At 40.4% G+C, this 11,568-nt stretch overlaps 1 protein-coding gene across 6 annotated transcripts in view; it reads left to right on the forward strand.

The window, feature by feature from the left end:
- LOC117757947 (kinesin-like protein KIF13B) overlaps window positions 1–11,568 on the forward strand; it is a 37,050-nt gene that overhangs the window by 22,095 nt on the left and 3,387 nt on the right. For 3 of the 6 annotated variants that reach the window (XR_004613206.1, XM_034579159.1, XM_034579158.1), the window contains 11 exons: window positions 834–960; window positions 1,317–1,372; window positions 1,457–1,575; window positions 1,721–1,897; window positions 2,029–2,121; window positions 3,700–3,852; window positions 4,086–4,163; window positions 5,786–5,842; window positions 6,717–6,810; window positions 7,072–7,190; window positions 11,396–11,467. Coding sequence is in view for 5 of the 6 variants with exons in the window: in XM_034579159.1 (XP_034435050.1) it covers window positions 834–960; window positions 1,317–1,372; window positions 1,457–1,575; window positions 1,721–1,897; window positions 2,029–2,121; window positions 3,700–3,852; window positions 4,086–4,163; window positions 5,786–5,842; window positions 6,717–6,810; window positions 7,072–7,190; window positions 11,396–11,467 (1,145 nt within the window). In the remaining variant the exon portion in view is untranslated. The remainder of the gene's footprint in view (window positions 1–833; window positions 961–1,316; window positions 1,373–1,456; window positions 1,576–1,720; window positions 1,898–2,028; window positions 2,122–3,699; window positions 3,853–4,085; window positions 4,164–5,785; window positions 5,843–6,716; window positions 6,811–7,071; window positions 7,191–11,395; window positions 11,468–11,568) is intronic. The other 3 variants (XM_034579160.1, XM_034579161.1, XM_034579163.1) reach the window with 3 other exon arrangements.

Raw genomic sequence — 11,568 nt, forward strand, 5'->3', positions numbered from 1 at the left:
AACATGTCATTTCCTGCCAACGCACAGTGTGATTCAGCTCTGTAAGATTGACTCAGACTTAATTTTACCTTCTCATTTTCCTTTGTGAAAATGTATTTGTCAGTGTATAATTTTGCAGCACAAGTGTTGCCTTTGCTGATTCTTTTCTCACAACCAACTGACAGTGATCTAGAGCTCAGCAGCGAAGAAAAAAAAATCTAATTTATTTTCTGAATACAGATTTTGATTATCAGCCATAATTTCATAACCATCCAATCAAGACTTACCACAAGCTACAAGACTGTGAAACAATGTTATGTGCTCCGGTAGAAGCCACAACTCAACATGATATCAACAGCGTTTTAAGAAAAAGGTGTTGGATTTGCGATGTCACGGAGAAGTACTACACTACCCACAACCCTCAGGTGTAAGAGCAATGTCTCTGATTTGTGGAACTAAGCTTTTACCATGGAATTGTATATCACAGTTGCGGAAATCATGTCGGCTACAGTTGGATGGTACAGAGTAACATTATGTTGACTACCCAGTGATCATGCTTTCGTTTTTTAACATACTCTGGTTTCTTAGAGATGAGGAAAAGAGTCTAAAGGTGAAAATCACTACAACAAGGTTAAATTCAAGAAGAAGCAGCTGGAAGTCCAATATCATATTTGCTCAGAATCAAATGTTTTACGGTCAAGCTTCATCTCGGAGCTGGTCGACCTGGTTCCAGGCTTAAAACTCTTTTAATAGGGATTTTCTGAAACGTAAAATGTAAGAAAAGGAATGCACTTTTAAGATCCTTTAATGTCCCTCTGTTTTTGCCTCTTTTCCACTATGTGCATGTACTGTAGATAAGTCCGAGGATGATGTTGAAAGGGAGTCTCAGTTGCTTGAGTGTCGTCTGACTCTCACAGAAGAAAGAAATGCCGTCCTAGTGCCCTCAGCCGGCAGCGGCATCCCTGGCGCACCAGCAGAAAGGTGTGTGTTGGTAAAGGAGAAAACTATGAGTTTTTAGCCATTTGTTTATCCCATTCACTTTATCCCATGATGCTTTAGTGTGCTGGTCATATTTATACTCCACTGACACCCACGCCTTGGGCTTTAGTCTTTCCTGTAGCAGCTCAAATTACAGCTAAAGAGTTCACAGTTCTAAGCATCTTTAGGGTGAAACCATGGCAACTCACTCATTTGATCTAATGGCCCTACACACCTCTAATCATCAGATAGTGGGATATTAAATGCTTCCTGTGGCTCGATGACAACTGAGGTGTCAGCCTCTCTGTGTCATGGACTGGGTGTTTAGTTGCTTTAATGATGGCCCTGTTTCTCTGCAGGGTTCCTGTCTCTGGAATGGAAACACACATTCCCGTCCTGTTCCTGGATCTCAGTGGTATGTTGTTCTCACAGTCTTCTGTCGTCCTTTTTATCTTTTAACTAACAAGCCACTCACGTTCTGTCTTTCTTCTCCTGCCAGCTGATGATTTCCAGTCCAATCTTTCAGCCCCATTATCTGGGGGTCTGGACGCGTTGCTGAGTGGGGAGGATGAAGAAGAATTCTTCGACCTTCATATTGTTAAACACTATGATCCAGAGGTATTGAGACTTGCATGCAGAGTGTGTATTTGTATCTGATTTCAATTTAGTGAAACTGCTTCTATTTAAGTTTCCAATTTAAATAGTTGGTCTCACAGACACAAGGTGGAGGGAATTCTTAAGCCATTGATTTTCTGTGTTTCAGGTCAAGGTGGAGGCTTCCTGGGACTCGACGGTTCATGACTGCCCCCAGCTGAGTCGCGTGGCGTCGGCCGACCAGAGGGTCTACCTGACGGTCCTAGCAGTGGTTCAGCTGAGCCACCCGGCCCACATGCAGCTGATCCTCAGAAAACGCATCTGCGTTAATGTCACTGGGAGACAGGTGGGTGACCCCAGGAGGCATATTGGGAAGGAGTGAGCTGACACAACCACATCTTTGCATTCTCCTTTTCACAATGTATACTAATTAGATGAGTAGATATGAGAAAATGATATTGTGGATTTGTGTGGCAGGGTTTTGCACAGAGTCTGCTGAAGAGGATGTCCCAGCGCAGCACCATCCCCGGCTGTGGGGTCACATTCGAAATCGTCTCTAACATCCCAGGGGTAAGAACCAAATGACTTTTTTTTTCTTCTTATAAATAAACAATAATATCAAGATTCATGAGCAATTGCATATTCATCCCAGAAAAATCTAGAAAAAAATAAACAGGGAGAGCAGATCATGGATCAAGAAATGATCAATGGCTGAGGGATTTAAGAAAAAGTCCAGATTCAAAAAGCTGTGTTCAGTTTTTGTGTGTTTTATGTAATCTTTTTTAATTTTGAAACATAATTTCTTTTTTATTACACCATGTGAGATGTTTAGAGGGAGAAAATCCCAATTGTTGTGGCTCTTAACTACTCTGAGACGTCTGATATGTGAACCTGATTGCACGCAGCTGTTTGTAAGACGTCAGACGGAGAGAAATGTTGGAAAACATTTGTTAATCTTGAGCTACGTATTGCAAAAACTTTTTATGTTTAATTAAAGTAACTAATAAATAAAGCTGTCAAGTAGAAAGTAAAATATTTCTTAAAGAATAAAAAAAGATGTCAACAAGGTGTTATAGTCAAAGTTATAGTAAGTGACACAGAGACTGACTTTAAATGTGGTTCTAATAATTGTACAAATAATCAGCAGTGGATGTTTTTAATTTTTTAGTCCGCCAGCATTATTTTCATGTATTGTTTATATGACTTTTAAAACACCATGAGAATGGTGCTCTGTGAGCACATACCTCTGCTAATGCCCTGTGTCGCCATGTCAAATCATTGTTTCCCATTAATTATCTGGACTTTGGTGGTCTGCCATATTCTAATTTGTCCAGCCACAGTTTCATAATGAACCAAAAGCATTTTCTACCTTTCTTATGAGAAATCTTTAACGTTTTGTTTTGCTCTGCTGCTGCATTGTATAGCTGTGTGCAGCACATTCAGGCCTCATAGTTTCAGCTGCAGTGTTGTGCATACCCTCAAGTGGTATGCAGTTCTCTCTCTCTCTCTCTCTCTCTCAAACGAGAACTTCCACTCTTTAGTCTGTGTACCTGTGAATCTGTTGCATGTGAGAGGGCTGTTTGTGCATGTGAACCCCTGCTACCTCCATAGATTTAAAAAATTCAGTGGAAAACACAGCAGAGAAAATGATACAAAATTCCTGTAATCATGCTGACTAACAAAACGAAAACATAACCTTGGCAGTTAGTAAAAATGGTAAAACCTGAACAACAGAAAGTATTTTTGAGCAGCAGGTGTACAAATGTCTGGCAGGATTTTATCTTTCCTTATGACACAGAAATGTTGAACAAATAACTCTGATGTGTCACATCTTCAGGTCTTGGTTTTCTCAATAAGAGACCACAGCCTTATAATCTGCTGCCAAGTCGTCTGCTGGTTAAAGGCTGGATGCTAGTGCACTGTTTCTATAACTACATTTCTGCTTAAGTTCAGCCTGAAGATACTATCTGCATTTAGTTATTAATACTGATTTGTTTAAGACTTGTAATAAAACAAAAGTGAGTGGTCAAGTGATAAACTGGTTATTCTAAATACCATTACCATAAAATACAACCAAACCAGAGTGAAAAGACTTTGATCACATTGATCAGTCACTGGCCCTAACGCTCTGTACCCCTGCTCTCACAGGACATCCATGGTCCAGAGGACAGGGAGATGTTGGCGCGGCTCGCTGCCAGCGCTGAGGACGACCAGTCAGCCGACAGTGAGGCGGCCATAGAGAAATACCTCCGTAGCGTCCTGGCTGTGGAGAACATCCTCACTCTCGACCGTCTCAGACAGGTCAGGAAATATACTTCACAGATAAATCATTTTGTATTTAATCTTCATTTAGCTCATTCAGAATACCAAGTCACTTATAATACGTGAGCACATTAAATCCTCAGTCTTTTTTCCACTGTTCATGTAGTTCATTATATTTTCAGAGTAAAAATACAAAGTTGCAGTCTCTATAAATTTTACAAATACATATTCTCATACAATTTCTAATTTATTTGGTGTGTGTGCGTGTATAGGAGGTGGCTGTAAAGGAACAGATGGGGGTCAGAGGGAAACCTCCCAGACGCTGCCTGAGCTCTCCAAACATCAACCGGGTAAGAGAGGATTTATTCTGATCTCAACATTAAAGGGTTGGTTCAGGTTTATTTTCAAACAGGATGGTTGTGAAATATCTACATCTTCAGACCTGGTATTAACATCGGTCCTGAGAGATCTGACCACAAGCGGACAGTGTGAAGTTCCTCTGTTCTCACCTGGTATTCAATATCGTCCCGAGTGTGTCTCCTGTGACAACTTGTGATCAGATCTCACTTCCCCACTCTATATCCAAATAATCACGTATGTCATTTCTATTTGCCGTAACTAAATAATGTTGTTTTTACCCAGTTTGAGTTTACAAATGTGTCCAATGTCACTGTGTTTGTGTGTGAGAGTGTTAGTGTCTGTCTGTGTGTTGGCACAAGAGAAAGAGAGAGGGGTCAGGAGGGGTTGAATGAGTTTGGTGCAGGTCTGCTGTGAAGAAGAATTTTTCCCAATTTAATTATAATTAATAATATATTTTAAATATCAGTCATTATGTGATCAGTGTTGATATTGTGGCTCTGGCCCTGAACAAATCAACATGTGGACACTGAGAAGCGTAAAAATATGTTTGGTTAAGGTCAGAGTACGTCCTCTGAGCAGGTGGTCGTTCATATGTGGCCCAGGACTGTTTGTGTTCACACAGATGTGGCCACATGCTTCCTAGACCACTTCCGAATGTGGTTTGAGTGATCAGATCTGAGGATGTATTAAGGAAACATTTCAGGACAAATGTTAATACCAGGTCTGAACGGGAGCAGACAGAAACCAAAAGCTGCAAATGGCATGAGTTACTTTCAACAGTATATAAAATTCACTATACACTATATTAATATAATGTAAAAAAAACTATTGGGGGAAAAAAATAAGAAATGAGCAGCTTTGTCTGAGGCTGGTCTGCTGTCCCCCCTTTGTGTATTGGGGTCTTTTTCCCTCCCTTTCTTATAGGTTAGTGATGCTGTTAGGTTATGTTTAGATGTCACAGAAATATAGAGTTAGGTCGGCCTAATGTTAATGATTGGTCAGAGTTACAAGTAGAAATCAGAGGAAACAATGGAGAAACAGGCCTGTGACACAACACGTAACTACTGTTCATCACAACTTGCTTCTATTCTGGAGTGAAGGTGTTTTGTTTAGTTTTTTACTTGACTCCTTACTGTGCTGTGAACCTGTCTACCTGCTGTTAACCTGCTGTTAACCCGCTGTTAACCTGCTGTTAACCTGCTGTCTACCCGCTGTTAACCAGTCTACCTGCTGTTAACCTGCTGTTAACCTGCTGTTAACCTGCAGTCTACCCGCTGTTAACCTGCAGTCTACCCGCTGTTAACCTGTCTACCCGCTGTTAACCTGTCTACCCGCTGTTAACCAGTCTTACTGCTGTTAACCAGTCTTACTGCTGTTAACCAGTCTACCCGTTGTTAACCAGTTTACCCGCTGTTAACCTGTCTACCCGCTGTTAACCTGTCTACCCGTTGTTAACCAGTTTACCCGTTGTTAACCAGTCTACCCGCTGTAAACCAGTCTACCTGCTGTAAACCAGTCTACCCGCTGTTAACCAGTCTACCCGCTGTTAACCTGTCTACCTACTGTTAACCTGCCTTACTAACACCTGAGCTCTGAACCTCTCTCTAACCAGCTGACAGCCAGTACTCTGGATCTCTACTCCTCTTCTCACCAGCTCAATGACTTCAATGTGAGTCATGTCAACTAACCCTCCTATGTTTATCAACATTTCTAATAGTATTAACACTGTTTTTCATCTTTTGTCAGAAATACTGGAAGGTTTTACCTTTCCAGACTAAAAACACTGAAGACTAAGAAGGGAATATTAAATTTCTCATTGAGATTTCTCATCTCTTAGGTTGCTCATTGTTCTGAGACATTTCTAAATGATAACCATTCATATATTCACACAACACCTGCACATAAAAGCAATTTATGCTCATGTTGACCTGCAAAGACACTTCTGATGTTTCAATTGTGTATCACAAGCATGGAGTTGAGGATGACTACAAAAACAAGAGCTTTTCTGCCTCTGTAGGTTGATAGATAAATGGATATATGGATACAGGTAGATAGATAGATGAAGATATGTAGAGATAGATGGATATAGCTATAGATAGATGCACAGAGGAATAGATATATAGATTGATAGATGGATATAGATGTTTAGGTAAGTGAAAAAATAAACTAAAATTAATGGGTATTGGGTTGAAAAATAAGGTTAGAAAATAGACATAAATATATATTAGATATATATTGATTAATGAATTCATATAATAGATGAGATGTTAAAATCAATAACTAAATGGTGACTAAATTACAAAACATATAAAGGTCATGCACTACTAATTTAAGTAAGTAGCTGAAACTAATGGATAAATGGTCCAATAACTGGAAAATGTCCCATCAGTGTTGTTGCAATTCTTTTTGCAACCAATAGAGTCTGCTAAAGGTCACAGATTATGGAAATGCTGCTTTCAGCGGTGTGTGTCCTCTCTCATGTGTTTTCCTTGTGTGTGTGTGTGTGTGTGTGTGTGCGTGTGCGTGTGCGTGCGTGCGTGCAGAGCTGGAAGAGCCACCAGGATCTTTGTGTGGTTCCTCCTCCGTCCAGACGCACACTGCCCAGTTCCATTTCCCACAACCTGAACCCAGAAGCAGGTACGACTAATAAAACCTTCATCTTCTAACTCATTCTTTCTGTGGCTTTTAATCATTTTTCTCCTTTTTTGCTGCCTTCAATGTCATTAGGGCTCTTTTTGATGCTTTAGCCCGTGGCCAACTATATCTTTGCCTTTGCTCTGAATCTTAATTCAGCACTTGTTTCCCTCTTTGCTCACACATTTCTCTCTGTTTAAAAAACTTTTATCTTTTATCTGTCCTCTTTTCCTCCACTTCTGCTCCTGTAACCTCCTCTATCAGTGCACTCAGGCTTCGCTGCATCTTATCTCCCCCCAGTGAAGGCCTCGCCCAAGCTGCTGAAGTCACTGCTTCCTGGTGGGAAGGAAGATAGCGGCACCGAGACAGTTGTCCATCAGCAGGTACATTCATTCAGCCCGCTCATCATGCTTTGAAATTTATGCTCGTATTCTGCTTGCTTTTCTTATCTGGGATTTAAAGTTTATATGCGTCATTGCAGCCTGAATCTAAATATACCCTGTACTCATCAGAAGCAAGTCCTATTTCTTCCGTTGCCATGGAAACAGAGCTTATGTAGATGGAAACACAGATGATAAACAGATAAAGTGTAAATGCCTCAGTGCCCAAGATAAGTGGTTTTCAGAAGTTTGCAAAAATAAAGCCGATAAACTTCATCATAAACAAGGAATACAAAAACTGTGATTTGTGTCGACCTTAAATCATCTTTTAAAGGTCGTGGGGCAGAACTTTTTTTTTTTCAAGTACACTAGTATCGAATGGCTTCAGTAAATATCCAGACTCCTCCACACTTAGCACACTTTAATGTGTTATGGATTTAATTGTAAACGGATGAAATTGTATATTCACACTATTACAAGTAGGGTTGGTAAGTTTTTTCTTAGACACTTAACATCCTATTTGTTGAAATCCTCTTCACATCCCAATAGACATCAATTAATGAAGAAAAAAAGCCGGATGTCTGTGACCCTTACAGGACTATAATAAGGTCTGAATGAAATGATTTGCTGATGTACCTGTCTGTCACTACTGACCTGCCTGCACTGTACATGACTATCGAGACTATAGCCTATAGTTGTGAAGCAAGGGAGTCACAGAAAAGTCGGCTTCTTAGCAGTTGTCAGTGCACATTCATTTGTTTTGGGGTTGTAGCTTTGACGAGAGGGCTGATGGGAGAGGGTGGGATGTATCGCTTGTTAGTTTTTCCTGGATTACCAACCCTAGCTTTAATTCAGTGGTTTGTAGAAGCCTCTGAAGCATAAATTCCAGCTTCCAGTCGTGTTGGGTGAGTCTGTACAAACTTTGAACTCCTGGATCATCCTCTCAGATCCTCTCAAGCTCTGTCAGATTGGCTGGGAAGTGTCTGTGAACTGTCATCTTCAGGTTTTTTCCACAGATGTTCTATGGAGACTTTAGCTAGAACACTCAAGGACAGTTTGAACCTTGTCCCGAAGTCATTCAAGCATTTCCTTGCTGTATCTAGTCTCAGGTTGTGTTCCCTCTAGAGCAGGTGTTCTTTGGTATTTGGCTCAATTACTCCCTTCCTATATTATGACCAGTTGACCAGTCACCATGCACAGATGCTGCCATCACCATGCTTCACAGCAGAAATGGTGTTACCCATAGAGTTTGGATTTCTGCTCAATAAACCTTTGTCTCATCAGATCAGACCATCTTTTCCCTCCCGCTCTCGGAGTGCATAAAATGCCATTTTGCAAACTCCAATCAGGCTGTTATATGGCTTTTACTTAAAGAGGTTTCTGTCCTGCTGCTCTACCTTTAAAAACCTGATTGATGAAGTGCTGCAGAGATGGTAGTTTAAACACGTTCTCCCATCTCTGCAGAGCAACTTCTGAAGCTCTGGTAGTGACTGGTGGCTTCCTGGTCACCTCGCTGACCAAGAACCTTCTTGCCTGGTTACTCAGTTCAGCTAATTGGCAAACTCAAAGGATGGTTCCAAAGAACACTCAGAGCTTTAGACTTTATATGAGCTTTGCCTCATCACAGTTTTACCTCAGACGTCACACGTCACACGTCTAAAGCAAGTGGTCTGAATACTTTTGTAAATAAGAGATTTTTAAGAACATTTCTGAAAGCACATTTTACTTTGTCTTTATGGGATTGATGAAATCTACAACATAGCACAGTGTGCAAAAGATGAATGGTTCTGAATACTTTCTGAAGCCTCTGGATATTTACCAAACATTTTCATGTACGTTTTCCTCGTACAAGTAGTGGAGGTAATTTCTGGTTTCATTACATTTTCATTGGTTTCATTTCTGGTCAATGCAAAAGTCAATGAACCAATCTTTTCTAAAAATAGAAAACATTACCATCATCTTCACATTTAGAAAGCCTGGGAGCATAGTTGAGAAATTGGTAGATAGATTTCAGTATTTTGTGCCTTACTTTAATGTCACTAGACGGCTCGAGACGGTCATAAAGTGAAAATGTCTCAGTCTTTGCTGCTTCACCTTTGACCATTTGGTTTGAAATCTGTCCCTTGCCTCCACAAACTTCGTGGAAGTTCACTTCTAAATTGCTGGAGTACTCTTTACTACTTAGGTGGGGGACATGAACTTTTTGAAACCACTCAACTCAATCAAATATTCCTGCAGTGTCTCATCTCATCTTACAAATAGAATAATCAGCAAAAAATATGAAAATCCTACTTTCAGCTTACTGCAAATAAAAAGACGCAGTTATTATAAATAGCATCATATCATTAACATTAGTATTTGCTACCAGTCACTGTTGTGTGGTTTCAGTGTCTGTTTTATACAGAAATCACAATAAATGTTAAAGTAATACACTGACAAATGTATCAAGAATGAACGTGACTTTTTGAGTCATTACATTTGTTGAATCAAAACCATCAGTTTACACAGAACAAATTGGATTCCTGTGAGTGATTGACATGCTTGTAAAATGTTTGTGATCAGAGCAGACGTTCTGCAAACATCCCCCGCCGCGACGGCAGCGCACTGTGTGTAGAGGAGGGTTCATTAGGAGCAGGTGAACTTCACCCTCCACCACCCATAACACTCCTTCACCTCCTCCTTATGTGCTGATCTCCAATCATGTGCCACAGAGACTCCGGAGTCGGCAGCTTTGTCATCGCAGCCAAACAGTGCAGCATCTGATTTGGCTGATTAGAAGCGCGAGTCGCTGGGGGAAGCTAATCTCGGAAATCACGTGTCGTGGTGTTTGGTTGGAATGGAAACGAATCGCTCCTCGATGGTTCATTGTTTGAGGTCATAAGCCTGTCTCACTGCAGTATTGTGAACTTAAAATGGATGAGCGATTGATTGTAGCCGTGATCCTAAAATTGGGATCAGTACAGTGAACAGATTTATGTTAGACATCCCACATTGAAAGATTGAACATGTCTGGTGATGTAAGACTGTATTTATTTACACCTGATACTACTTCCTATTAACTACTGCCATGTTAGAAAACCCAGCGACTGTGTGTAGACTGGGAGTCAAATTCACTTCACTCACAAAAATAAGAATTTGAGATGTGACTCACTTGACTTTTAAGCAAAAACATTGAAGTCTCAGTTAGATGAGGCTTGTGTTATTCTTAATTTTTCATGTTAAGGACCAAAACCAACAGTGCTTTACCCTCACAGTACTTTGTGTGATTTTATTGTATAAATCTTGAGAATTGTTAATTCCTTCAGCATGCGATGACGTCAGGGCTGCATCAGAGTTAAACACTCATCCTGATTAATATTCTGTGTCTGTTAAGCACACAGACGAACAATTGTCTTAATTTATTAAATATCTTAAAATATCTTCACATATTAGTTTTTTTTAATTACCACCGTCAAAACTAAAAGAAACCTCGAGAAGCAAATCACACAGTATTTAATCAGCTGACAGATCATATTGAGTGAGAAAGAGCTAACTTGAATACTGAATAGGGATAAATGATAATGGTGCAATTATAATTATGGTGCAATTATCCTGATTGTTTTACCAGTTTATCCTGATTATCTGTCTGAGTGATCTGATGAGCAAATATTGTCATTACACTTTCTGCATCACATATCAACATCTTCGCTGCTGATTACTGAAATAAATGAACTATTTTATTCCTTTTCAGTATATTTTATAACTAACTGATTATTCACATTCATAAAACATGTCTGTGCAGCAGCAATAAAGTAGATGACCACCAGGGATGGATACGTAATGTAGATTAGTATTCATTAAAGTAGTACAGTTTGATGATCGGCCCCAAGTATCTGCTGTCTAGTTAACTCCGAGATTAACTCCTTTCCTCCACTGACTCTATTTCTGTTCCACTGTCCCACTGAAGCCTGATTCATAATTCTCCCTGAGCAGCTAAACCTCACCTCACACACACACACACACACACACACACACAGAGAGTCAGGGTAATGACTGGGTTTGGAGACCTACAGGCTCATATTAACATCTAATCTTCAGGTGGAGCCCAACCGAAATGATGCCGACTCGCTCGCGATTCCATCTCGAAATCTGCTCGACAGCCTCTCAGTGCAAATGTACAGATTGTTTTTATCTGAAGTGACATTCATTTCTTTTGAACTCGCTTCCAGGCGCAGAACTTGCCGCGCATCATCGTGCAGTCAGCCAGCGTTGAAGAGGGCATGAGCAAACATCAGCAGCTGGTAAGTTCTGGGATCATTTGTTCTGTTGTAGGTGTCAGTGTGTACCGGGAGTGAGGGCCCTGAACTCGTATCTGCTGGGTGTGGCCACGCTCTGCTCCCTC

Source organism: Hippoglossus hippoglossus, chromosome 24, assembly GCF_009819705.1.
Source record: "Hippoglossus hippoglossus isolate fHipHip1 chromosome 24, fHipHip1.pri, whole genome shotgun sequence".
NCBI classification, from domain to species: Eukaryota; Metazoa; Chordata; class Actinopteri; order Pleuronectiformes; family Pleuronectidae; genus Hippoglossus; species Hippoglossus hippoglossus.